Source organism: Taudactylus pleione, unplaced genomic scaffold (assembly GCF_031769625.1).
Source record: "Taudactylus pleione unplaced genomic scaffold, aTauple2 ptg000015l, whole genome shotgun sequence".
Lineage (NCBI taxonomy): Eukaryota > Metazoa > Chordata > Amphibia > Anura > Myobatrachidae > Taudactylus > Taudactylus pleione.
In genome coordinates, this window is record NW_028284417.1 from 25719502 (window position 1) to 25746828 (window position 27327).

A 27327-nucleotide genomic window follows, 5' to 3' on the forward strand; every position below is an offset into this window, starting at 1 on the left:
GATCTGCTTACTAAGCCTGTTCAAAATATGAGTTCAAAACTTAATATTCTTCTCTCAAAAGTTATAATGAAGAATATTTTTTTAGGTGATGCATCACACAATGTGAAATGAGTAGTTCCTTTAAAAAGCAATGAAAGTTAAAACACGTTTACCTTCCTGAAACACAAGTTTGCCTGAAGAGTCAGAAGTATAGCAGCCAATGTACTCTTGGATGTCTGTGTGCTCATGATTATTAATCCTCACACAATGGTTGCCACTAGCAAAAGCCAGCCATCTAATTAAACTTGTTTTCCCTACAGAGGTCTCTCCCTGGATAAGCACTGGAAGATTCCTAAAAGAGAACAGAAATAGCTGTAAAAAATGAAAGAAAAAAACCCACAGCCATATGACACACATGGTATATAGTAAGATCTTCCTGTGAAAGAAGCAGTCAAACTGGGTAGGAAAAAATATAAAAACAGTAATTTTACAGCAAACTAAAATAATTTCTCTATAATCCTATGGGCATATAGTGTCTCAAATAGAACACTGGCACTTTGGAATATTTAAAGGTTTTGAGTACCTCACTTCTCCATATCCCCATCCTGCTGCTGTTTTTGGGGCCTTAAAAAGTCCTGCAGAACCCTGGACTCTACTCGGGAAGCCAGTTCACAGTTGGAGAATCCATGGCAAATGCTATAACTAGGCACTGTAGTAGCCTAGTTATAGCAAAGGAACTGTCCTCTGTTATGGCAGGTCTTTGGGAAGTGTATAGTCCAGGTTGATATTGTCTGTGTTGACATTTTTGAATATGCCAATTAGACCATGCCGACATAGCAAATGTTGACAATCCAAAGACAGCTACTGTAGGGATGTTATATGATTTCTGCTCTCTTCATTTTCTTCTAGAAAAGGAAGCACTTACTCCGGAAATGAAAACTATTTTGTAGGGTGTGGCACATTTCCAAAAACCATGCAGTCCTCAACTAATCTTTTTAGAATTATATTTAGTGACAAAGGTATTACAACAATCTCCTTTTAACAACTTGATTCAGTGGAGATAAAGTTATTAACATGGAAAATGTTTATCTGCTAATCCCACAGCCTGGAGAGAGTGTCAGAACTGGAAGCTCTATCTTGCAAAGTGTCATTCTTGCTCTCTTACAAAAGGGATTAAAGTCCTTACTGGTTAGATTCTGTCCTCTGAAGTCCATGGGTGACACTGGGAACCATGGGTATAGAGTGGAGCCTGGAAACCAACTATTTAATTTTTTTTTCCTGGCAACAAAGGCCCCCCTCAGCCAGAGAGCCCATTTAGTTAACATGCCCAAGAAGAGGGAGAGGGAGAAGACCGGCACATAGATCTCAAGCACACAGTCAGCTAGAGAGAAGAGAGCAGGAAAAGACCCAAAGGATACCCCTGCCAGCTGGTGGCATCAGGGTGGACACCTAGTGTCCACCATGGACTTCAGAAAAAAGGGATTTAACAGGTAAGGACAAAAATTCCCTTTGCTCTTACAGCTATGAGGGACACTGGGAACCATGGGACGTCCCAAATCAGTCCATCTAAGGGAGGGGACGCTCCGATGCTGCGCTCAATACCCTACACCCGAACTCAGCATCTGAGGAGGAAAAGGTATCAAAAGCAATAGAATTGGGATGAAAGTGTGGACAGAAGACCACGTGGCTGCCATGCAAAACTGCACAGCAGATGCGCTACGACTAGCTGTCTACGAAGTCCACACCGACCTGGGTGGAATGAGATCACACAGAGATCGGGCCAGTCGGTTCATTAAAAGTTCGACATGGTGGATAGTGAAGCGAAGCCAGTGAGCCAAAGTCTGTTTGTAGGCTGGCCAGCCCTGTTTAAGACATAAAAGAACAAATACATCCAGGGAGGCCAACTCAGAGAAGAGTCAGGAACGGAAAAGGAAGATAACACAATTTCCTGATCAATATGGAAACGGGACACGACCTACGAAGGATAACCAAATGCCCAATCCGGGCGAAAGATAAGGGAGGGAGATTGATGGGATTATGCAATTAAATCAGAGACTCGCCGGGCTGAGGCAATGGCAACTAAGACGACAGTTTTAAGGTTAAGCCAACGGAGGTCCACAATTTCCAAAGGCTCAAAGAGGGAAGCCTTAAGGGCAGTCAACACCAAAGCCAAATCCCACGGAGTCATCGGAGGAAAAAACGGTGGTTGAAGGTGAAGCACACCATGTAGAAAAGTTTGAACATCTGGTAAGGAGAAAATTTTCTTTTGAAAGAGAACAGAAAGTGCAGAGACCTGAACATTAAGGGGGTGAAGGCCCAAATCCAAGCCGGCCCGCAAAAAGGACAGGATCCAAGACTAACGGAAAACCTGATGGTCTAGATTGTGGACAGCACACCAATCATAGTAGGCCTACCGGACTCGGTGATCGATCCTAATAGAGGATGGTATCCTAGCAGAGTATGGATGACCGAGGTGAAGAAACCTTTTTCCCTCAAGATCGATATCCCAAGAGCCACCCTGCCAAGGCGAGGCAGCCGTGGTCCAAGTGCAGACACAGACTCTGAGACAGAAGAACTGACCATCGAGGAAGATGCCATGGGGCATCTACAGACAGGGTGAGAAGGTCGGCATACCAAGCTCAAAGCGGCCAAACTGGAGCGACAAGAATTGCAGTGCCGCCCTCCAACTTCAGTTTGTGGAGAACCCACGGAATCAAAGAGATCAGGGGAAAGTCGTAGAGTAACAGTAGGGTTCACTCGACTGTTAGGATAACCTGTAACCTGAAAGGCTCCCAAACCTCGGGCGCACGTACATTACAGAAGAAGCTTGTTGTTGTGACAAGGGGCCATCATGACAATGTCAGACACCCCCAGCGATTCACCAACATCTGGAACACTTCTGGGTGAAAAGACCATTCACCCAAGTGCACATCCTGACAGCATAGGAAGCCCACTTCCCAATTGTGGTCTCCTGGGATGTGAACCTCCATCAGATGAAAGGAACCGCTTGGCCTAAGGAAGAATGCTTCTCACCTCCCTCATGGCCACTTAGCTGCGGGCTCCGCCTTGATGGTTTATATATGTGATAGCTGTTGCATTGTCAGACTGAATATTGACAGCTTTGTGCTGGAGAAAGAACTTGGCCTGGCATGTTGATCGGGAGTAAAGCTTCCAGAGTCAACCATCAACCCTGAAAGCGGTGATGCCACGTTACTGCCCCCCAACCCCGAAGACCTGCATCAGCAGTGAGCAGGACCCAGTCCTAGGTCCAAAAGGGACGACCACCCTTGTCCAAGACCAGAGATGGCGCCACCACATCTAGGAGTGGTGAACTTCCCGAAACAAGAAAATCCATTGAGATAGAGGATGAAGGTGGGAGCGGGTCTATCGGGGAAGAAAGTTTAAGCTGCAGAGGCCTGGAATGAAAATGAGTGTATTCCACCATGTCGAAGGTGGATACCAACATGCCCAAGATCCACATGCAGGCATGAATGGACACCCTGAGATGACGAAGGAAGGTTCAAATATTGTCCTGTAATGTGATTAACTTGTCTCTGGTGTTAAATACCCTCTGAACTTTCAAGTTCAGCATGGCTCTCAAGTGAAGCATCATCTGAGAGATGGAAAGATTGTGGACTTTTTTCAGTTGATCAGCCATCCATGAGACTGGAGGGTCACCGTTAGGCAAAGCTCGTCATGAAGGACCTTCAGTCACTGTGCCAGAAAAAGGTAGTCATTCAGGTAAGGAGGGATTCAGACCTTGCCTCTGAGATCTGCTGCCATTAACGCCATGGCTTTCTTGAGAACACGATGAGTCTTAGAAAGCCCAAACTGTAATGCTCTGAATTTGTAGTGATCCTCCTGCACCGCAAACCTGAGAAAGCGCTGGTGATCCCGATGTATGGGAAGGTGCGAATAGGCATCTTGAGTTTCAAAGGAAGCCATGTAGTTCCCCAGTTTTATTACCAGAATGATAGAGTAAATAAATACCATCTGAAAAGGCAGAACCCGGTACTTGATGAGCGCCTTCAGGTTGCGGATTGGGTCCAAGGAGCGATCCGGCTTCTAAACAAGAAACAGGTTGTTATAAAAACCTGTACCTTTTTGAGGAGGAGGAACTGGGACAATGGCATGGGAGGCCAGCAGCGACCAACTGGAGTTCCTATAAGCCACTGCCTTTCCGGGTTCTGACGGAAGACCTGTGGAAAAGAACTGGTGAAAGTGTAACCCTGGGAAACAGATCACACTGATCTGTGCATGCGCTCTGCTCAGGAGGTAGTCTAGTTATAACTTTTGTCCCAAGTTTGCTACATTTACGATTGTGTTAGATACTATTTTTGGTAAATGCCTGAGTTGTATTTCTGTCTATGAAAAGTACAAGTTTGGCTGATGGCGTATTAATTTTGATTTGTGTTTTCGGTGTTTTGCAGAAAGATTTGTGTTTTGTATCCTGTGCCTTTAGTAAATCTCAGTGTTTGAAAATTAGGAGAAACTCTCACAGGAATACTAATTCGGCCAGACACATCCGTATAACCTAATTGAATCCCTGAGGGAAGCATTACAAATCTAGAAATATAAAACTGCATTTTTATTTATTAAAATTACAATATTTTAACCTTAATTAATTCAATTCTTACATTGCTTGTTGTCCTGATACAGACCACAAAATAAAACACCCCAATAAGAGGTCCTAAAAAACAAATACAGGTCTGAATGAAATAAAGAACGTGGGTTGCCTCGGATCTACATGGAAAGCAATAGTGACTGACTGAGCGGCTGTGCCAACCCATTCCGCCTTTTCGGTTTCGATAGTTTTAACTATTCGTTGTTGTGGGGTTCTTGCTTATTGGTGCCCCTTGGCAAAGCGAGCCACTGACTATCAACTGTAAACCAACACCATGTCCCCCATTTCGTTCAGTGGAAACTGTATTAACTCAGACTTCATAGGCAATATATGGCAGCTACAGCCCACTTTTTTATCTTATCTTCCTGACCATTACTATGTATCAGGACTGTTAGGTAGCAGGCAGAATGCTTATTCAGGACAGCTGAACTTCATGTAGTAGGTGAGTTGGGGGTATTAAAGGGTTAACTTTAATCTATTGGTCACAGGAACACAACAGGGCAAGGGATATGGATTTCAAAAGTAACATATGTTACCATTAGCTTAAACAGGCTACCAAGCCCACTTGTTTCACAAATCTGGTGGTGGAAGAACAGTCACCAGAACATTTTAGCCAATGCAGGTTGGCCTCAGGTATCAGCCTAGACATTTCACATTAATTGTAGCGGCAGATGGTAGGGTTACATTCTTCTCTTGGCACTAGCAAAACGTAAACTAGCAATCCACCCCAAAATTATTTCAAGATCATTGACACTGGAGTTTAATAATACCACTGAGCCAAATGTGGCTATGGGCAATTGGGAACTAGATCCTGGCACCGCAGAAAGGCAAATGTAACGGTTAATTTAAATGTGGCAAATAACTTCAGAAGTCTAAAAGGTAACACTCCACAAGGGTTCATAGGAATCCTCCTGGAGCTGTTCTCCGGTCCTCAAACTCTGGATTGGAGGTGTAACACCCTAACCCGCCAAATCTTTTTGGACCCCACTAGACCACTAAATAAGTATTTTGAGCTACTAAACACTGATCTGTGCCCAATAAATAAATCCAATACGCTGTAAATCTGTTTGAGGAAATACATGGCCACAGCAATTTTGTCAAAACTAAGACAATATGGTTAAATTACCTAACAAACGTGTAATTCTGTGGATACCAATAGAAATACTCAAAATTGTCTACGTACCCTGCAGCCACGACTCTAACAAGATCTCGAAGATTTAGCTTAACGGATGATGTTAGGATGTAACTTTCATCTATAGCTGGATCCTTATCACCCAATGGAATCCAATATCCTTCTATTTGGACAAATCTGCCTCCACGGGGCTCAGGAAGAGGCTAAGAATAAAAAGGTCATATAATTTTCTCATTTTATACAGGTTATGCTGCAAAGTGCTACTTAGGGCACCTTAAGCCAGACATTACATGTACCTGCTTCAATAGGGCTTTAACATTGCCAGGGGTGATATAGCGACATATTAACAACTGTACAGTGGAGTGAGATGCTCTGTCCAGTTGTGTGAGGAAGGAAAGGCAAAATCCCTGAAAAGAAAAACAAATGATAATAATGAAGTAAGATGGCATAAAATTATGTAGGCCAAGTATACACAGCATATTTATAGGCAATAGAATAAATATTTAAAAGTTACAATTAGCCGCTAAGTAGGTTGAGCGACTATTTGGTATTCCATTAGAAAATGATGTTATGGTAACAGAGCTTTTAGAATACACCTGCAGAGTTGGGGAATTGTTCTTTTTTAATGTCAAAATAACTGGATATAGTGCAGCACCTCTGGTACACCCCTCCCAATGAAAAATAATATTTCAAGTTTCTGAGATAGTAAAATATGGCCGGTAAAGACTTAAGTTTTCATGTAAAGGAGAGGTGTTAACATGATGTGAGACATGTATGCTGATGTGGGGATGGAACAGGGTTGCAGATGACCTTGTTTTTGCCATTTCTCTTCCTTCCTTGTACATAATCAATTACAAAGCAGATAAAGAATATCCTGGGGAATATTATAATGTATCAACTGAAATACACATGGTGGCTATCATTTTTCATTCAGAAATAGAAACTTTAAATATTCAAGCCTGAGACACCTTATAACAGCCTCTTATGGTCACTAATGGCATTTGCACTTTCCTTGCGGCCACTAGCAAACTTATTTATCACTTTTTTGGGATGGACTGAGTCACATTTAAGAACATATTCTGTATAGGATCAGGATATTTACTCAAGTAATTAAAGCCATATAATTTAGTAAGTTAACTAGCAATCTTAATATCCCATTAAGAAAAGCATGCTCAGTATATAAGATAAGTTCTAGCAACAGACCCCAGTATAAATACATAATTGCAAAATTTTGTGCCAAAAAACAAAAAAAAAAAAACCAGCTACATGTATCTCGTAATTGCTCTTTCTCTTTCCTCACATAGGGGTCTATTTACTAAGCAGTGATAGAAAACAGAGTGAAAAGTGATAAGAAAGTGATAAGATGCCAGCCAATCAGCTCCCAACTGTCATTTTTCAAACACAGCCTTTGAGATGCCAGATGGTAGCTGATTGGCTGGCACCTTATCACTTTTCACTCTGTCTCCTAACACTGCTTAGTAAATAGACCCCATAAACTTTAAGAAATACATATCTTATGCCTGCTTAAAGGCTACCCAGAATCATGAAGGAGAGACTTCCGGGTAAGTAGCCCATAGGGATAGGCAAACTTTTTTTTTTTGGAGGAAACGTCTTTTAATTACTTTTAATTGAAGTTTGTTTGAATGGGGTGTCCTTACTACAGTAAAAAATATATTCAAATACCACTTTAATCCATAATGAAAGCGAAGAACGTCAAAATTTACTTCTTCAGATATAAATAGTACGGTTCAGCACTCCTAATTTAAATGTCTTAAACCTCTTTAACAAAAAAAATAAAAAAATTTGCAAGATACTACACTTTCACCAAATATGGAGGGAGAGCTTGGTTTAAGTCTGTGGAACCATGCTTGTATCATACCTCTGAATTTACACTTAAAATGTTCTTACTTGCTCAATCCTTGATAAGGAAAAGCCTGATCCAACTCTTACTCTCCATGGCAACAGTGTTAACACAAAGCCATGAAGCCCTCATTTGTCTACACACATCTAGGATTGTGTACAAGACTGCGGTTATATCTGCCACAGTTGCACACAGAATATAGGCATGCTGCATATCATTTTAATCAGCAAAAGCTGCTTGTGTGTACTTGAGATTTGCATTTTAAAGGGGAAAAGTTGCATGAAAATACGCTCAGTGCTACCGTGTCAATCCACAGCATGGCGCAACTAGAAGGGCTGTTTAACGCGCAAGGAGGCTAGATGTGGACACATCTGTACTGCCTATGCAAAATAATTGTTTTTCCAGAAACGTGCTGCAGACATTGCAGACTCTTCTTACCCAATCATGGTACAAGCGGAATTCTTACCCTATTATGGTACAAGCGTGTAGCAGTGGTGGATGCAAAGTATCAGGGGACCTAACACACTCCAATTAACGCTTATTCTAATATTTAAAAAGAAAATATATTGTGTTTTTGAATTGACATCAATGTCTTGCGAAGGACGCATTTTACACAGGAGTATAGAGGTGCAATATAAAGACACAAAGCTTCTTTACCTCTATAACTAATTTGTCTTATAAATCATACAAAAAGGACAGAGCCAAGGTACCAAATAAAATAAATTAACAATGTTCTATAACTAAAACCCAAATGTTAAAAAGGAGAACAAAACAAAGAGCTTAATGCTAGGGAGTCCAGTGTTCCCCATAGGACTCAAAGAATAGAATTTAAGAATTTAATATTAAAAAAAATCCAATTTTCTCATTGACCGAAATTCAATTCAATGCATATTGATTAGCGAATTGAGGGAGCTCCCGGAGCTATTCAATTCAGCGTACTGTTATGTCAGAGAATGCCGGTTCTCGCAACTTAACATGGGTGTTTAGGCGCAGTAACTGGCTGTCTCTAACTAAAGTGCCAGGCGCGCGGCTGTTAGCGCCATGCTAAGCAGGAAAACAGCTGCTCGACCGGACTTTCGCCAGAAACAACACCGCTGCCCTTACAGCTCCCTGGAGCATCCTCAGGATGCTCCAGGCATTGCTGTAATCACTGGTGAGGGGCGTGGCCTGCACCGGGCCCGTGAATAATGTTATATATGAAAATGGCCCTCGGCAGAAAAAAAAGGTTCCCCACACCGGCTCTAAACCTATCCTATCTGTGGAGATAAAAAAAAAATAAGAAGGCAGTCCTTCAGGTAAGTAACTTTAATAACAGTGAATCCAAAAGGTTTTAATAGGCTGGGGGAGATACGTTCAATATCCCGCCACTTGGGTTTCCGGCGGTCAGAATGCCGGCGTCGGACTCCTGAAGGTAAGTAGAGGGATTAGGGGGAGGGTTAGGCACTAGGAACAGGATTAGGGTTAAGCACTAAAGGGGGGATGGTCAGGTTTAAAGTGCGAGAAAGTGGAGGTTAGGTTTAGGCACTAGGGAGGACGGTTAGGGTAGAGTAGGTATGCTAACCCTGTCGGGATGCCGGAGTCTGGATTTTGACCGCTGGGATCCCGAACGCCGGCATCCGGTACCCATGCCGGCTGGGGGATATACTGTATGGAGGCACATGTATCACTAAATGAAGTCTAAACTTCAGGTAAAAAGTTTTCTATGAAAGAAAACCAAGAAGGCTGAGACCTGAACCTTTAAGAACAAAAGATCAAACACCCGCCTCCAAAGTCTCCTGCAAGAACAGCAACTGGGCAGAGTAAAAGCATTGGGGTCTCTTGTGTTGGAGCCAAAGCACTCTGATCTGTTGTTCAACCGAGATTATAGAAATGATTTCCTAGTTTGAAGCGTCTGTTTAGGAACAAATTAAATTCTCTGTCCTTAGGATGAAAACCACTGCAATGGTTGAAACTTTCAGCACATCCTGCAGTTCTTCTGGACTAATGGGTAAAGCTACTGACATGGTATTATCTGAATGGATCTCAATGATTAATTCTTGCAAAATATGGTATCCTCAGACTACATTTAACTAGAAGTCTACACTTTTTTTTTGCAATAATCCGTGTAATGCATAACAAAATACAAGCAGCAATGAGTATGGTAATGATTCACTTGAAGTCACCACATTTTATAATGTTCAGAACAGAAGAGCGAATAAAGAATAGACCTCTCCATAACATGGCCACGCAGATCTGCCTGTACAATAACAGTATACAGGAACATTCAAATAGGGAGACGATATTTGTAGGATAGGAGTATTTTAAGCTTAGTACAGTGATTATGTAGTGTTCAGTAATGAGGATGCTGCAACTTAGCATTCCAACTAATATATCCACTGTATAACAATATGACATCTCACACATTTATTAATTTGCTAAGTAAACATTAGAAAACTGCAACATTGAGCATTGGGTACATACATAAATCACTAGCACATCAAACTGATTATTAAGGAGCCGGTGGAAAGTGTGGCGGGGAGCTTATTAATTTAGCTAATCAGTAATTGAAAACCTAAGGAATTAAGCAATGGGTTCATGCACACATCACTAATATTAATTTAGGAATTTAAGGAAGCTGAGAAGAGTAGCAGTAAATGCCAGCTTGGCTAAAAACAGGGTCATCATAATATATAGACTAGCCATTTCAAAAACTCTTCATATGGCCAGGTATGAAAAGGCAAAAACAGGATTTTGGTACTTACCGATAAATCCCTTTCTCCGATTCCACAGGGGACACTGGAGTTCAAGACAGTGGGGTATAGACGGTGGTAGAGTAGAGCCTGGCACTTAAATAATTTAGAAGTGTGACTGGCTCCTCCCCCTCTATGCCCCATCAGCCCCAGTTTAAGAACTGAGCCCGAGAGGAGACGGAGGACAAAAGGAATATGAGGAGAAGGAGAAGACCACAGAACGGAACAAGACCGACTGAAGGAGAACACAGGAACCCACTGCAGGGAACACATGCAGTCACACAACCATATAAGGACCAAACAAAACGGCAAGTACGCAGCGCTGGGCGGGCGTCCAGTGTCCCCTGTGGAATCGGAGAAAGGGATTTATCGGTAAGTACCAAAATCCTGTTTTCTCCTTCATCCACTAGGGGACACTGGAGTTCAAGACAGTGGGGACGTCCCAAAGCCAACCTCCCGGGTGGGAAGCGCGAAAGCGCGGAGAACTTGTTGACCCTTCTGCCAAACCAAAGCCGGGACCGCCCAGATACGGAGGCCCAATGGAAAGGCAAGAGCTGAGGATCAAGTGCCGTAGAGCCAGGAGACAATGAGAACTCCTTGCTGAACAGTCACAGAAATTCCAAAACCTACTGCGTAAATCGAGTGGAAAAAAAAACGACTAGCCAGAGAACACCCGCAGATGAGAGGCATCAGAACACTGCAAGCTCAGCTGAAACAGACCAAGCCAGAGCGCAGGAAGCAGAGAACCCCAACCAGAATCCATAGGAGAAGGGCAGGAACACGAGAACAAAACTCGAGAAAACAGGAAGCTGCAACAGTCGCAGATAGCAGAATCCCAGCACTGCTGGACTTAAATCATATAGATGGAAGTATAACGATACCAATCTACAGATACAGAGCTGATCCTGTCCACAAACTCCAACAAAGAGTATGCAGGGAGGCAAAAGGCAAGACCGAACAGTCACCCTGAACCATCCTAGATGTCCAACTATTACAAGGTTGTTAACTAGCGGAAGGGTTAGACCATAGAAGTCTCCAACGAGTAGAGATCCCACTGGACATGAGGCGGATTCGAGAGGATTGAGACTACAATTCCTTTCAGAGGGTCAGACAGCAGAACAACCCATTCTGAGAACAGAGGGAGAAAAGTCACTGAAACCCTGCAGCTGAAAAGAAAACCACAGCCACAAACTCCAAACAACTTCCAACATGATGGAAGTGCGTGGTCAGTAGCAACTGCTGGCCCGAACATAGTAAAAAAACAACCAGGATATCCTAGCGGTAAAAGAGCATGGATGCAATAGCCACCCAGGGAGCGCTACCAATCTAGGGAAGCATCCCATACAGCAAGGCTAGAGCACTAGGACAACTATGAAGGTACCAGTCAGGCATCTGTCAGTGTGCTGAAAATCTCAACAGATACTGAACAGGAAAACCAACCAACCAGGCCCCCTGCATAGAACATAGTGACTGTCACACTGTAATGTAAAGATGTGCACTAGCCCAGAGATGCGCTTCAGTCCATAACCCCAACAGATTTCAGTAGAATAGTGTCACTAATCTCAATGTTGGAACTATGCACCCACACACCAGGGAAACTCTAAAGTGTAGAGCCACCTGATTAAAATAGTGGATGGCTGCTAGGACAGCAGCTAGGGTGCGGAAGGGAGAATAACGCTATGTATGTCAGGTTGCATGAAATAGGAGCATCTTCCGAGGCATTAGTAAGCTCTTACCTGTGAGCGACCAGAAGCTTTCTGGACGCTATGTAGAATGTCACTGACCTTTTCCATCACACAGTAACCTGCCACGTTAGGTATAGAGTAGCTTCAGTGGGCTGAGACCAATGTCTACAGCACGGACTTCAGTCTGGAGATGTGCAGTAGAAAATACTGTAGAAACTAGCAAAACGTTAGTGGAGACAAGAAGGTCGTACAACAGGACTCTATACCTGAGCATGTTCCATTAGGGATGTGTATCCATATAGAGATTATACATATACCCCAAAAACAGTCTGCTAGTGTAAGTATCCTTACATTAACACTTATAACGGTGAAGTGCATATTATGCCCACCAATCTAATACAACCCAGGCCTGACCCTGCCTATATCAGCGGGTGGCCATAGGCCTTCATGTAATTTAATTAATTAAGCCCTGAGGATGGAATAGAACCTGGATTCTCTATGTACTGATAGAAATGTACCTAGGGGCCCTTTAGAGACTCCTTTTATTGAGATATGCGACAAGACAATAATATGGAGTACCAGAATCGATACTGAGAAGGGTACCTATACATAGACATAGAATGTGTTAGTTATCCCAAGTAAAGAAGGGACATATCTTAGGAATATTCATACAAGGAACGGTTATAGTATAATATATATACCCACGTACACACCGACAAACATAATTGCATGAGAAGGCAATCTCTTTGAAAGGAAGAGTTAGTGCCAACATAGTAAGTTTACTTGTCAGACTCCTGCACCAGGAGATCAGAATGCCATATATATGTCCTGCATTCTTGTTGTATGTTTGCTACCAAGTGCGCTACTGGAGTGTAGTTGTAAATAATAATAATAGTAATAAGGTCCCCCGAAAAGGGGCGCCGTAGATAAAGACTGACGGGAACAGAACTAACACCCCAGGAGGGTGTAAGCACATATCTTTATATACATGTGTGGACACACAAGAAGGCCCCAGTCATGTATAGGGTCCATACTAGAAGTAATGCCTTAGGGAATTGTGACTATCACTATGTAAGCTGCAGAACATGACTCTAGTTTATAGAGCCACTATTTAATATGTATTGATAAAGCCTACAGTTTCTGTAATTCCCAGGCGGCTTCCCATCCGTGGAGTTATAGGTAACCTAATGATTGTGGAAGTATAGGCATCCTACACACACACATATATATATATATATATATATATATATATATATATATATATATATATAAATAAAACACAACCAAATCCCTAGGGAGAGATAGTGTAAAGTGGAGTTTTGTACCAACTACCGCTTCAGGAGAGTCAAGCCTCCAGTTGCAGCATGCTAGGTATCAGACATAAAACTGATCAGAACAGATCCTACCCTTGTTCTTATGGTAAGAATAAAAAGTGATATCCACATATGCATACCTACATACAAGATTAGTAGGAGACAATTTTTTATTTTTTTTATTTATTTTTTTTTAACTAAAACATGAATCATAGTAGAGCCATAGAAGGAACTGAGCCCCAGGACAAAATTCACTCCAGACATGTATATGTTCTAAGGCAGGGCTTAGTATAAAATACAAATATATATACACATTCATGTGCCGTGGGTGGCCATCATTCTGCTACAGCGTTGGGGCAGGATATTTTTGTAGCGCGCTGTCCCAGACTGGTATCTGTTACCGGTAACCACCTCCCTGGCAGTGCGTCACTAACTTAACCTAGTGTGTGCTGCCAAGGGAGCACATAAGATATAAATCTATATAGATGCACATATGCATACCTTTTAAAGGGAAGCACAGAAGGCTGGTGAGAACTGGAAGTTTTTAAAACCAGCCTATAATTTAGCGTATATGCATGTTCATTTAGGCAGGGTAACTAGTGCACCATGAGGTAGCCTTCACAGACTATGATAAATATTTCATAGATGGGACTAGAACCCACTGTGTATTGCTCACCTGTCCACTGCATTAGCTGGTTGCTATTCAGGCTCATTCCGGGCGCGGAGTGCGCGCTAACCGGAGAGCAAGTCCGGAAGTCAGGCAATTAGATTAAGCTAGGCGCCCCTTGCTATAGAACCAAGTGAAAGCCTGACAGGGGTTAATACCCAGCGCTGCAAAACGGCAGGACTATGTCCAGTCCGCACAAAGCTTTCATGTGCATTTGGATCCAAGTACTATCAGACGAGATCGGGCGTGTTCATGTAGAATACAATTACCCAGAGCCACTAGCTACAACGCAGAACTCGCCTCCATGTGAGAGGAGACCTGAAAACTATGGCGTCGCTGGAATGCAGGCCGCACCAAACACAGGTCCCTTTCCTTATATAACTAAAGGAAAGCCCTACTGGGACTTGCCAGCTGTACACTATGGTTGCACAGGCTGTACTTGCGAGCAAAAGGGGGTGGGGGCCACGGTGTCTCCTCTTATAATAGGAGAGCTGTGCATAGTTACCAGAGTGAGTGCGGCAGCACCACATGTCACAACCCCGTTAAGTAACACCTCCTCTACTAAACAAGAGAGGTAAGCAATATGCAGCTAAGGTGCTGGGCAGGGCAGGAGACATGGACCCAGCGGGGTTCAGTTGCGGCTGGCCCCACTGACTCTGGGAGGGTCGGGGGACCCGAACACAGCCAGGTTCAGCTGCGGCGGGCTCTGCTGAATCGGAGGCTGTATAAAGCTTTCCCTTTGAAGCGGGAAGCCTGATAGTGGCCGAACTGTGTAGCATAAATATATATTCCACCTGACTAGCACCGCCCCCCAACAGAACTGCACAAGCGGAGTTATAGTGCACCCTCTGAATTACTTAGCATGCGCAACTGCGTGTGGGTGGGTGCAGCAAATAGCTGCACTGCAGCAGGTGTAAACTAACTAAACTGTGTGTACACAGGTGTTTACCACTGCCCTTAAGAGGGAAGCGGGGGTGATCTGGCAGGCACTGGTCCGTGCTGCAATCATCACTGAGCCTCCAGCGGAGCAGCCACTTTAGGGGCCCAGACCTCTCCCTGCATCTCATGCGCTGAAGCGTGCGGCCACTACGGCAGATAGGTGGAGAAGGGCGGCGCCTGTTGCTCTCTAGGGCGCTGCAATGGCCGTCGGACCTAAGCCCCGCCCCTTCACTGCCGGGAACGGAGCCCCGGCACTAGTGCCGACCTTTGACTGCTCTGTAAGGAGCTGCAATAGAGGCTGTATACTGCGGGACTTAATTTAGGCAGCCCGCCTTACAGACCCCCCGAAAGCCAGCGCCGGTGCTAGAGAACTGCGCTGCTTAAAAGCTCTTTACTAGGGGAGCGCTATTATGGCAGCCCCTGAAAGCCGTGTGCACGCGGCAGTTGAGGGAGAGCCCGACCACAGATGGCGCCGCTAGTATGCATGACGCACCAATAAACCTACGCCCCCCGCTTGCTCTGGTGTTCTCACCGGGATGCCTAACTTCGGAGGTCAGGGAGAAGTGGTGCAGGGGGGAGGGTTGGGTCTCTCCTAACGGTGACAGCGCAATTGTCACTGAGCCCAGCTTTTTACAACCACTGCTCCTGCTAATCAGGAGCAGTGGTTATACTTACAGGCTGCTGCGGCCGGGATGCTGGGCTGAGGGGGCGGCGAGGAACCCGGACACATGCCGATGTCAGCAGTGGCGGGTCCACGCAGGGTCCGATGACTCCATGATTGTGCCCCCTCCTCAGGGTCACCGGACACAGGCTGCAGTAGCCGTGTGGTGCCCTCCCGGCGGCTCCCACGTAGCAGGCAGACTGCCACAGCAAGCAGCCTGCCTGTCCTCAATGCTTGTTTAAATTATGGAAAGGCTGGAGACAGCCTGATGTGCGACCGGCTCTCTCGGGCACATTCTAAAAACTGGGGCTGATGGGGCATAGAGGGGGAGGAGCCAGTCACACTTCTAAATTATTTAAAGTGCCAGGCTCTACTCTACCACCGTCTATACCCCACTGTCTTGAACTCCAGTGTCCCCTAGTGGATGAAGGAGAAACTACGGTTATGGTTGTGTGATGATGTCAAATCTCAGAATGCTTTTCTTTTCTGAGACACCGAAGGCTATCCAGAACTGAAGGGCAATCCCAGCAAGGAAAGACCAGCACCCCTCCCTAGATACTAAAACTAATCACATTTTGAGTGCTAATATAGGGGATGTCGTTGGCTTCCCCTAATGCAGACGCTAAGAATACCGGCGCCAGCATCCCGACAGCAGTTGGAGTCCCAGTATTCCGATAGTAAGTATTAGGTATGGGGTTACGATTAGGCGCTAGGGGGAGTGTTAGGCTTTGGCTGCGGGGTGTGGGGGTATTTATTTTCAGGAGTCGGGATAATGAGGCATTAGTTGGTACATGCAGACTATATTCCAACGGCAAGGTCCTCTCATTAGCAGTGAAGCGTCGGCTGGCACATGCAGTTTAACAGATGATGTTCCAATAGCAACAGTATTGCAGAATATCCCAGCAGATGCAACTTGCCACTTCAGTACTTAAACAAATGTAATATAGCAGACAATGTTTATAAAGCAGTTAGTTCTAACATACATAACTTATAATGAGCCCATTGCAGGCAAGCATTTACAAGTCTCCAATGTCCTAAACAGCTCAGCTACTGGAAGTCTGAATATACAGTTTTCATGGTATATAGATATAGACCTACATAGGAATATCTCTTAGGCACAGTGAGAATACAAAAGTATACCCAAGCCTCCAAAGTGTAAATTCATGTAGCATACACCAGGCTGCCAAAATTGACTGTTGTATAGAATAAGCCTCCTATATGATATTGTGGCTACGGTTTTATTTATCCATATAGGAATGATGTTTTAAGTGTTTTATGCTATACGCCGACCGTGCAATACATATAAATAATTGTTGAATTAAATTGAAAAGAGTGATCAAAAGAGCATTTTATTTTCCATTTACTAAATCTGAAAAGAGCAGTTTATCTGTGCTGTGATCTTCATGAAAGCACTGTGTCCCTCTATAGCAGGGGTTCTCATCTCTAGTCCTCAGGAAGTCATGTTTTTTTATATTTCATTAATCGTACACAGGTGAGTAAATCTATTTTGCTGAGTATGTAATTATCCCACCTGCTTCAACAGACAGAAATCTGAAAACACAACCCTGTTAGGGGTACTTGGTTGGGGTTGAGAACCACTGCTCTATAAGATGAATGAGAAATGTGTTTGGTGGAATTATCCTTTAAATATATTTAACAAAGACACAAAATGAACAGAATGTATTAATTGAAATGTAAAATAGCCTCAGACAATGTAAAGTTGCTAATAGTCCACATTTCTTACCTCATATAAGGACCTCTGAATGTGATTACAAGGATTTGAGGCAGCATATCTTAAAGCTCTACAAAGTGTACGTAAGCTGAAATGAGGTCTGTGGCCTGTTCCATCCACGAGCTCTACATTAGACTTCTTTCGTATTGCCAAATAAAAACTATGGGGGAAAAACAAACATAATAAGGAATAAGAAATATACAGAGATGTGTACATTGCATTTTCAAACCACTTAAAATAAGACCTAAAGTCGGAGCACACCCTTCTCTTGGGCTTACACCACCTTCTAGAAATCATGCTTTGTACTCTGAAACGCATTTGAATATTCTTACATGCACAGTCATTGTATAATGTAGTTAGTGACATAAGAACAAGACATTTAGGAGATTCCACAAATTTTCAATAGAATCAATGTAAGGATGCCGAGTGGTTTCTCTGTGTATTGTATTTATTTGGAGCCACTCCAGTCTTGCAGTGCACTTTGGATCATTGCCCTATTGAAACAACAACTAATAGGAAAGGGGGTATATTTCACATTTTGTACTTTATGCTTTTGAGGATATTCATGAGTTCACAGATCTGAATCAAGTTCAAGCTGGCAGACCATTTCTATGGTGTTTCTTTATGCCAGTGGAGGACCAGAAAATAGACATCAAGGTGGAAACATTTGCTCAAAGATGTTTCATGAGCAATCCTTGAGTGTTTCAGCACACAAAAATGTGCTGTTGTGTTCTTTGCTGTTAGGATGTTGAAAACTAGTCTACAAAAGCCAAATGTTTGCAACAAGCCCAGTGTGCAAAGTTTCATTCTATATAAACAGGAGACTTAATGATGGAGGTGATGTACTTCAGAACCTGTATGAGCATCTATTTAATATCAAGTGGGCGAATGGTGCTCCCTATATATTGTAGTTGGCAAGGGCATTGTAGCAGATAAATCACGCCTTTGGTGTGGCATGTCAGATATTCTTGTATCTTGAAGGTTGTGTTGTTGGTTGTGGACTGTACTGTTTTTATGGGCATGGTACTGTTTTTACTGGCAAAACATTAACAAGATATTCCTCTATTGCGTGTTTTGCCAGGCCACCATGGGTCAGATCTCTAAGTCCTAGATTATGATTATGATTAGTATGGAGTCACTTCACCCACATGGTCTCAACAGGGACAATGAAATCAGATCCATTATTTGTGATTAACAACATTATTCATCTTACCATTACCAATACCATCAGGTCTCATCTGACTACTCTTTGACAAACCATCAGCTTTTAACATATATTTTGATCCTCACTCTGCATGCTATTTCATTGGATCTCCCGAACCAACAGGTTTGAGGCATTAATTAATCATCAGAGAACAATCCTCTAAATACTTATAATAAAAATATATTCAGCACTATAAACATTGTGCCCTACAATAATATGGAAAATTTCATCACAGTCCACCAGTCATAAAAGAGTGCTTCATCTATAGAAATGTACCATTGACCAAGCATGTCCCCTCATGGTCTCACCACTACTCATTAGTACGATCGCATATATCTTTTAATCCTTTCCTTGGATTTCATTATATAACATTCATTGACGCACTCTTGGGTATATAATATTAATAGTATATTTATTCCATTCCACACTTCACTATATACTGCGCCAGTAATAAACTGTTTAATATGGTTTCTGGAAACATGCACTATCCAGCAAATTAACTTGTGCATTTGATTGACAAGTTCTTCAACCAGTCAGAGCACACTCAGAACATCCACCAATATGAAGACACAATCAACCACCTATCAGAAAGGAGGCAGGGTTTTAACCGACTACATACAGCTTCCCTATACAGAGTCTTTCAATACAATTCTGCCTAGAAGACCCAAAAGGGTCGAAACGCGTTGCAGTTCACCCAACGAGCTTTGCCCCAGCACCCCCTCACACAGAGTGACCAGGAGCCATCAACCAGTGCGCGCACCACCGCATTATTCATCTGCCACTATCCGCTGTCGTACCACGTGACCCGGAAGCACCAGCCGCAGACGAGAGGACTCCAAGCAACCACAGCCAGTGAGGAGAGGATCGTGACTCCGTTGAGACGACAGGGAGGCAAGTTTCTATATCGGAGGTGGAGTACGGTTGGTGGTGCCAGGATCTGCAGCCGCCACACCTCCTCTGAAGGCACGAACAGCCCGCTCGCGTGTGCCGGCGGCACTCGTCCGGTCATTCGGGCGGGCGCTGCTGGAGCACAGTGATACCGGACTGTTCAGCCAGGAGACGCACACCCCTGCCGTCTCCGGTCTCGTGTCATTCACTTTAAGAAGACGTCATCCCGGGCACTGCCAGTCACATTTACCCAGGAACATTAGATGGACTAGCGGGACGCCGCAGTCAGCACCTTTACCCACCAGATGAACTAGCGTACATATGCTCTAGCATCTCCTGGTCACATACTCATTACTATTTGCATGACCATATTCTGGAATAGCAAGCTATCCCTCCATAATATCCATAATTTGACTTTCAATCCCATGTACCCTTCACAATTTGTGTACTGCATTGGTTAAGATATTAACCATTTGAGCTTTTACCTCATAGCCAGCATTGACATTTTCTCTGTGTAATTGTACAGAACATTTTATCAAGCTTTATGTATCCATAGTAAAGATAGTGGAACCACACCATTGTCACTGTTCTATCATTTGATCAACACTATGGGGGGAATTAGCGCGCATTTACCATCTCCCAATCATTGTATATATGTAAAAGGTTAGACACCCTTTTATGTAACTGCAGCCACCCCCGCTCAATTAGACACTGTCCAGTGAGCAATCATACTCTGTTCTATATTTCTGCTGTACCTTCACCGCATTAAAATCTTTAGGATATTGATTGGCAGAAGGGATTCCAACTCTATCCAAGGACCCTGAAATGTGTGGTGGAACGTCACCCCACACCAACCCGAGGCTTGCATCCATGGTGAGAAGATCGCAATCTTGAGTCAGGCGAAAAAAGACTGGAGCCACCACAGAAGAGAGAGTGACAAACCTTGTTGGATAAGGTCAGCATATGAGATCGCAGTTGAAGATGAAGCAGATCCATCTGCATAGAAGTCCAACTGAAGAGGCCTGGAGTGAAACTAGGCATATTCCACCATCTGGAAGGTAGAAACCAAAGTTCCCAGCACCAGCATGTTGAGATGGACGGAAACCTGACATAGGTTAAGAAGGAACCAAACCAGGGTCTGAAATGCCACTCTTGTCCCTGGGAAGGAAAACTCACTGAGACCTGGAGTCTAGTATAGCCCCTATATGAAGCATCTGTTGTGACAGAGCTAGGGTAGGCTTGTGCCAGTTGATGAGCCATCCATGATTCTGAAAAACCTCTATGGTTGAAGGCTGTCCAGGTATGGGATGATTCACATCCGCCTGAGCCGAAGGTCCACCGCCATCACCAACATGACCTTTGTGAAAACAAAAGGGTCCATTGAAACTCTAAAAAGTAAAGCCTGAAATTGGAATGCAAAGAAATACAGATAATAAATGTTTCCAGCTACCAGCACTAACAGGTGAGGTAGGGAAGAATATTATGACCTGATGATTATCTGTGAGACAGCGGGGAGGCAGGAGAATAACCCTCTTTTTAGCGACCAGAACAGAGGAGCAATGCTTCCCAATCTGTGGGAAGCTGGCAGAGAGGGATCCTTTGGCGACCTGTCCAGTGTTGGGGGATGATTTATGTACACCACTGCCGTGGAATTGTCGGATTGAATCTGAAGCGGTCTGCCCTGAACGAACAGCTGAGCATGGAGCAGAGCTCATAATACTGCTCTTCACTCGAGAACATTTATTGGGAAAAGAATATTGTTCTGGGACCAAAGTCCCTGCAGATGAAGGTCCAACGTCATTACTCCTCAAAGCTGGAGGTAGGCATCGGTCGCGACGTTGGTCCAGGTTCCCACAGACAGGATTCGGCACTAGCTAAGGTGGTGTCCATTTCACCACCAAAGTAGAAAACAGTGGGACGTCTGAGTCAGGTAGATGTGCTGGCTCACTAGGCAGATCTGCTCACATCCTTTTTGTCCATGGAAGCAAGAGATTTATCTTGCTCCATGACACGGATCATGGAGGAACTCCATCTGGAACATGAGGACACACATGCGCACATTCAAAGACATTGGGGGTTCGGCATTGGACTGGAGGAGAACGCCGGCTTCTGAACTAAGAACAGATTGGACCAAAAGCAGAGCCCTTCTGGGACAGAGACCATGATGACTGAGCACAGTAACAACTGAATGGCACCTTGCAAGGACATGCACCAATCTTCATCCTATGGAAGAGGTTATGGCAAAGAAGAATCAGGAAGGTCTATTACAGTGGTGTCAAACTCGGGCCCTTCAGCTGCTGTGGGACTACATGTCCCAGCATGCCCTGCCACAGTTTTAGCATGCCCTAATAGCAAAACTCTGGCAGTGAATGTGCCCGAGTTTGACACCACTGGTCTAGAATATAGTCTCTCTCTCTGATACATCTCACCCACCAATCCAAAGTAGAACCTGGACACTGAGTCCAAAACCAAAGCAGACATGCCCCCAAAACACACTATTCTGGGTGGGGATGAACCCCATTATGCTGTTTGTCAACAGGCTTGGGACCAGGAAGTTTGTCCTGCACCGACCTCCCTGGTGACCACCATTTCTTACATTGTGCATACACCTCCCAGAATTTCATTCACAGAGGGCGTTTGGCTGCAACAGCCAAAGCGGAAATCTGTGAAAAGCCAAGGGCTGCATCCTTATGAGGCCAATAAAAATGGACAAACATTATTTGAATAAACAACATTCTTCCTGATTAGGCCATCTGGGGTAGAAGGTTGTTTTGACAGTAATGTACACCAGTCCCATTAATTCTGGTTTAACTGCCAATTTAACATGCTACAACTGTGTCCACATACATCTTACTTCCTTGCGCAGTAAACAACCTTTCTAGTTGCGCCATACCGTGGTGTAACTTGGTAGCGCCGAGCATCTTTTCGTGCTACTTTTTACCTTCAAGTGCGTCTTATTCACAAAACGATGCAAAGAGGACATACAAGCAGCTTCTACTGATTAAAATGATTTTTTTTGCATGCCTATATTCTGTGTGCAGCTGCGGTTGTATCTGCATGCGAAATGCAAAGTTACAGTGTCAGCAGCTGTGACACTGTAACATAGCATTTCGCACGCAGATACACCCGTAGTTCCAAACAGAATATAGGCATGTCACAATTTTTATCAGCAGGAGCTCCTTGTGCATTTAATTTGCATCATTTTGCAAATAAGACTCATTTAAAGGTAAAAAGTCACACAAAAAGACGATCGGCGCTATCCGGTTGGACATCTCGCGAGTACCGGAAGTCACACAGGACGTACTTCGGGTTACATTCGCAGACCATGTGGAGACTGCCGGACCGGAAGCCAAGGGATCGTGGACTTCCGGTCATAAGAATTGACTAGTGGAAGGGGGTATAAATAGCGGGCTCCTAGCATGCATTAGTCCTACCTTGAAAAAGAGCTCAATAGAAGCTTGAAAGGCGTTGGTGGATTATGCATGCTGTTGTTACCTTCTAAAAGGATTTTCCTACCTACTTTGGACAAAACCTTTGGAGCCTATACAGAGTAGTCCAGATTTACCCTGTATATTAAGACCTGTGGCTCCACATTTCCAGCTGGGTAGGACCTTTCATATTCTGTATATTTGTTTTACCAAATCCAGAATTTGGATTTTTACATATTTGTGTGTCATTTTTCTGATCGAATATTATCAATCATTGATTGATTATTAAATGCTTATATCTATACTTCGCATATCTGTAGATATTTTTTAATGACATTTTATCTTATTTATTTGAGCGTCATAATTGTCAACGCAGCTGTTTTATTATTTCATTGTATTTATAGAGCGTTTAGGGACTCTCTTAAGTGTGTGACTACCACGGCAGACTCAGCACATATTTTGCGCTTATAGGGGCTTCTACAACACATTTGTATTAACTTACACTGCTGCCTCTGACTTCAATAGTTCTTTTAATGTCATAGCAGCTTAACCCTACTGATGTCATTCTGACAATGTCGACATTTCAAATGTCGACATTCCATTTCGACATTTTAACAATGTCATCATCATAACTGTTGACATTGTGGTGTCAACATTGCAAATGTTGACCCAATGACTACTTCTCTCTCTGATAGGTGGTCTTCTCATCTGACAATCCAGTTTCAGGGGTGACAACCAGATTAGGGAAGTGTTGCTGTGGTTTTACCCCATAATGTTATATTTAATATTAATCTTAACACATACTGTCTAAAGCTCAGCTTTCGCCCTAATAATGCTATGTAATTAAGAGAAATCTCACAATTTTTTCAAGATTACTTCAAAATAATTTATATTTCACACTACAGAAGGGCATAAGAATCGTACTGGGGTCTCCAAGCCGATTCAGAAGTTTGTTTACCAAATGTATTAAGCAAATCTAAATAATTTCTATATTAGTAAATCTTTTACTTATATACCTTTTGTGCCATTGTTCTTTTCTATGTTTGTGCTAGTGTTTCAGCATTACTTTTGGTAACCGAGTCAATGTATTTATTTTAAATGTAATGATCTATATTTTGTTATAAAACTTTATAGGCAAGTACTTTGCTGAACAACTGTGTACATCCAGATCTAGAAAATCTAAAGACATGCTAAGTTACACCCAGCACTTCACCAATACAAATGGTTAAACCAGACCTATATCATCACTTAGGCTCGTGATAACATGTGGGGTTTAGAAGCAGTTTTTCATTGCTCATAAACAGTCTGAAACAATTTAGATGCAATTTTAGAAGTATTTATAAGCAGGGTAGATTTTAGCAGCTCAACACTTTATAAGCAGTATACAAAAAGCTCCTTCGGTTTGCACACTGCGCCTTGAAGGTCTACATGGCATATCTAGGTGCAACAAAAGAAGGGTTATCATCTAACAGAGAGGAGGAGTAGATTTTAGAAAATAATTTTATTTTTTACCTGATTATTCCTTGGACAACAGTTTTAATTAAATTGAGACCCTTCAAGTAATCCATGATAAGTATTTGCAAATCATTCTCATTTTCCAGTTCTTCCACATACAGCTCAGTGAACCTAGAACACAGACACAATGTAAATAAATGTTCACAGTTCCTGCTCACTTAAGTGTACGAGAAAAACAGATTAGAAGAAAGCTTCACCACATTAGAAATGAAAGCTAACTGGAATATCTTGCCTTTTGCCAACTGGTAATACTAGTCTGTTAATGCAGTGGCACTCAAACTCGGTCGTCAGGACCCCACACACTTCACGTTTTGCAAGTCACCCAGCAGGAGCACAGGTGTAGTAATTACTCACTGCCAAATTTAAAAGATCCACAGGTGGAGCTAATTATTTCACTTGTGATTCTGCGAGGAGACCTGGAAAACATGCACTGTTTGGGGTGCTGAGGGCAGAGTTTGAGTACCTGTGTGTTAATAGTACGAAATATTAATAATCAATTTTGTCCTGTCTAAAATAATCCCATAGTCTGTAGAAAGCACAGGAGTAGCTCAAAGTATTGTTTTCAGGCTTACACAAGGCATAAAGCTCTGTGCAAGCTCTAAACGGCGACTCTATCCCATCTCTTACAACATGGCCTAATTCTGTCTTATTACAGCTTCAATAAGACACTGTACAATCAGTAGTTTTACAAGGCAATGTGATCCTGTGTCCACGCTAACATTTTTCCGGTGAGGTTTATTCAAGAGTTTTGTCCTCACATGGAAATTCTCATTACTTAAGTCTTCTAAGAAAAGGACCTCCATTTTAACCAAATAAAAGTCCATAGTAGAAAACAGAACTTAAAATATAGAGTTATGGTAGACTTGCCTAGATAACTCCTTTTCTTCGAGGTCCATAGGGTCCACAGTGATACCATGGGGATATTATGGGCGGGAGACAAGGCACCAAACAGTTAAAGCTTTGGCTCTCAGAATGTCCTGAGTCCTCCTCCATATATACCCCGCCCCTAGGACTTCAGTTTAGTTAACAAGTCTAAAGGCAGGAGACGGAGTCTAAAGAGGAGAAGGAAGAACAATCGTACACCAAAAACACTCTTACAGAAGATGAGGGAATCTGTGACTGAAAGAAAACCACCCAAAGAAGCCAGGCGCGTCAGGGTGGGCGCCCTGTGGACCTCGAAGAAAAGGAGTTATCTAGGTAAGTCTACCATAACTCTATACTTCTTGGCGACAATAGGGATCTACAGGGATACCATGGGGATGTCCTAAAGCACTACCCTTAGCGCGCGGGACGCTCCTGAGCAGAAAAGGAGAACTTGTCGCCCAAAGGAAGCTCCCTGGGAGGCAAAAGTATCAAAGGCATAAAACCTAAGAAAAGTGTGGACAGTAGACCACATGGCTGCCTTACACAATTGTTCAGCAGAGGCACCATGGCTGAATGCCCACGATGGCCCTACAGACAGAGTAGAATGTGCTGTCACCGTGCTTGGGACAGGAAGATAAGTCTGTGTTTGCACCTGAGAGATAGTCATGCGTAGCCATCTCACCAGAGTCCGCTTATTAGCTGGCCACCCTCGTTTGTGAAAACCATATGATACAAAAGGAGAATATGATTTTCTAACAGTTTGCACGTTCCACATAATCATGGAGAGCACGAACTATATCCAGGGAGGCTTCAACCTACAGAAAAGGTCTGGAGCCTGAAAAGCTGGAACAACAATTTATTCATTTATATGAAACCGGATACAATCTTAGGAAGGTAACAAGAGAGCACTGCCAAATCAGACACTGCAAGCAGAAGAGATAGCAAGAAGAAAAATTGTCTGTCTAAAGTTTCAGATGGGGAAGCTTGTAACCCCTTAAGAATCAAAGACAAATGTCATGGCGCGATCATTAAAACAAAAGGGAGGCTGAACTCGCAGAGCACCTTGGAAAAAAATTCTAATATCTGGTAATGAAGCAATCTTCTTCTGGAACCAGACTGACAATGCAGAAACCAGCACTCGCAAAGTGGCCAGGCGGAGACCATTGTCTAACCCTGCCTGCAGAAAAAGCCAGTATCCTGGAAATCCTCTACACCCTAGGATCAGATTCCTTATGAGAACACCACTGATCAAAAGAATGCCAAATTCTGTAATAAATGCGGGCAGAAGCAGGCTTCCGTGTTCTAAGCACAGTTTTAATTGCAGAACTGAAAAATCCCTTCGCTTTTAAGATGGAACATTCAAGAGCCACGACGTCAGACGGGGCAAATCCAAATGTCGGCAGGGATTCTGCGTTAGCAGATCCTGCCACAGAGGAAAGGATATGGACTGTCTACCGACAGATTCTGTATGTCAGTGAACCAATGACATCTGGGCCAAGCCGAAGCCACCAGTATTACTGCTCTGCCTTCCTATATGAATTTTCCTGAGAAGTTTTGGGAGCAGGGAAATTGGAGGAAAGAGATACGCCGACTTGAAGTCCCATCTTACTGCCAGTGCATGCACGAAGGCTGCTGATGGGTCTCTAGACTGGCCCCGTACCTGGGGACCTCGTGGTAGTGATGTAACGCCATGAGATCCATCTCTGGTAGACCCCATTTGTTTACCAGGAGCTGAAACACTCCTGGATGGAGAGAATACTCTCCCACGTGTATGTCCTGGCAACTTAGGAAGTCTGCTTCCCAATTTAGCACTCCCAGTATGAATATTGCCGAAATGGACGGAAGGTGACGTTCTGCCCAAATCAGAACAATTGTCACTTCTTCCATGTCTACATAATTTCTTGCGCCTCCCTGATGATTAAGTTAGGCCGCTGTAGTCACATTGTTGGACTGGATCTAGACGAACCTGCCATGTAGCAGGTCCTGTGCCTTGATCAGTGCTCTGTATACTACTCGCAGCTGCAGAATGTTTATTGGCAGATGACTCTCTTGATTTGTCCATCTCCCCCCAGAATGGGCGCCCTATAAGAAGATGCTGTCCATTCC

The 27327-nt window shown here is 43.4% G+C and overlaps 1 protein-coding gene across 1 annotated transcript in view; it reads right to left on the bottom strand.

Moving 5' to 3' along the window:
- Positions 1–27327, bottom strand: part of MDN1 (midasin AAA ATPase 1) — a 389265-nt gene that overhangs the window by 251847 nt on the left and 110091 nt on the right. The window contains exons 20-24 of the mRNA XM_088472042.1: positions 24355–24468; positions 17335–17482; positions 6032–6142; positions 5787–5938; positions 153–331 (exon numbers count right to left, since the gene is read on the bottom strand). Coding sequence (XP_088328168.1) covers positions 153–331; positions 5787–5938; positions 6032–6142; positions 17335–17482; positions 24355–24468 — 704 coding nt within the window. The remainder of the gene's footprint in view (positions 1–152; positions 332–5786; positions 5939–6031; positions 6143–17334; positions 17483–24354; positions 24469–27327) is intronic.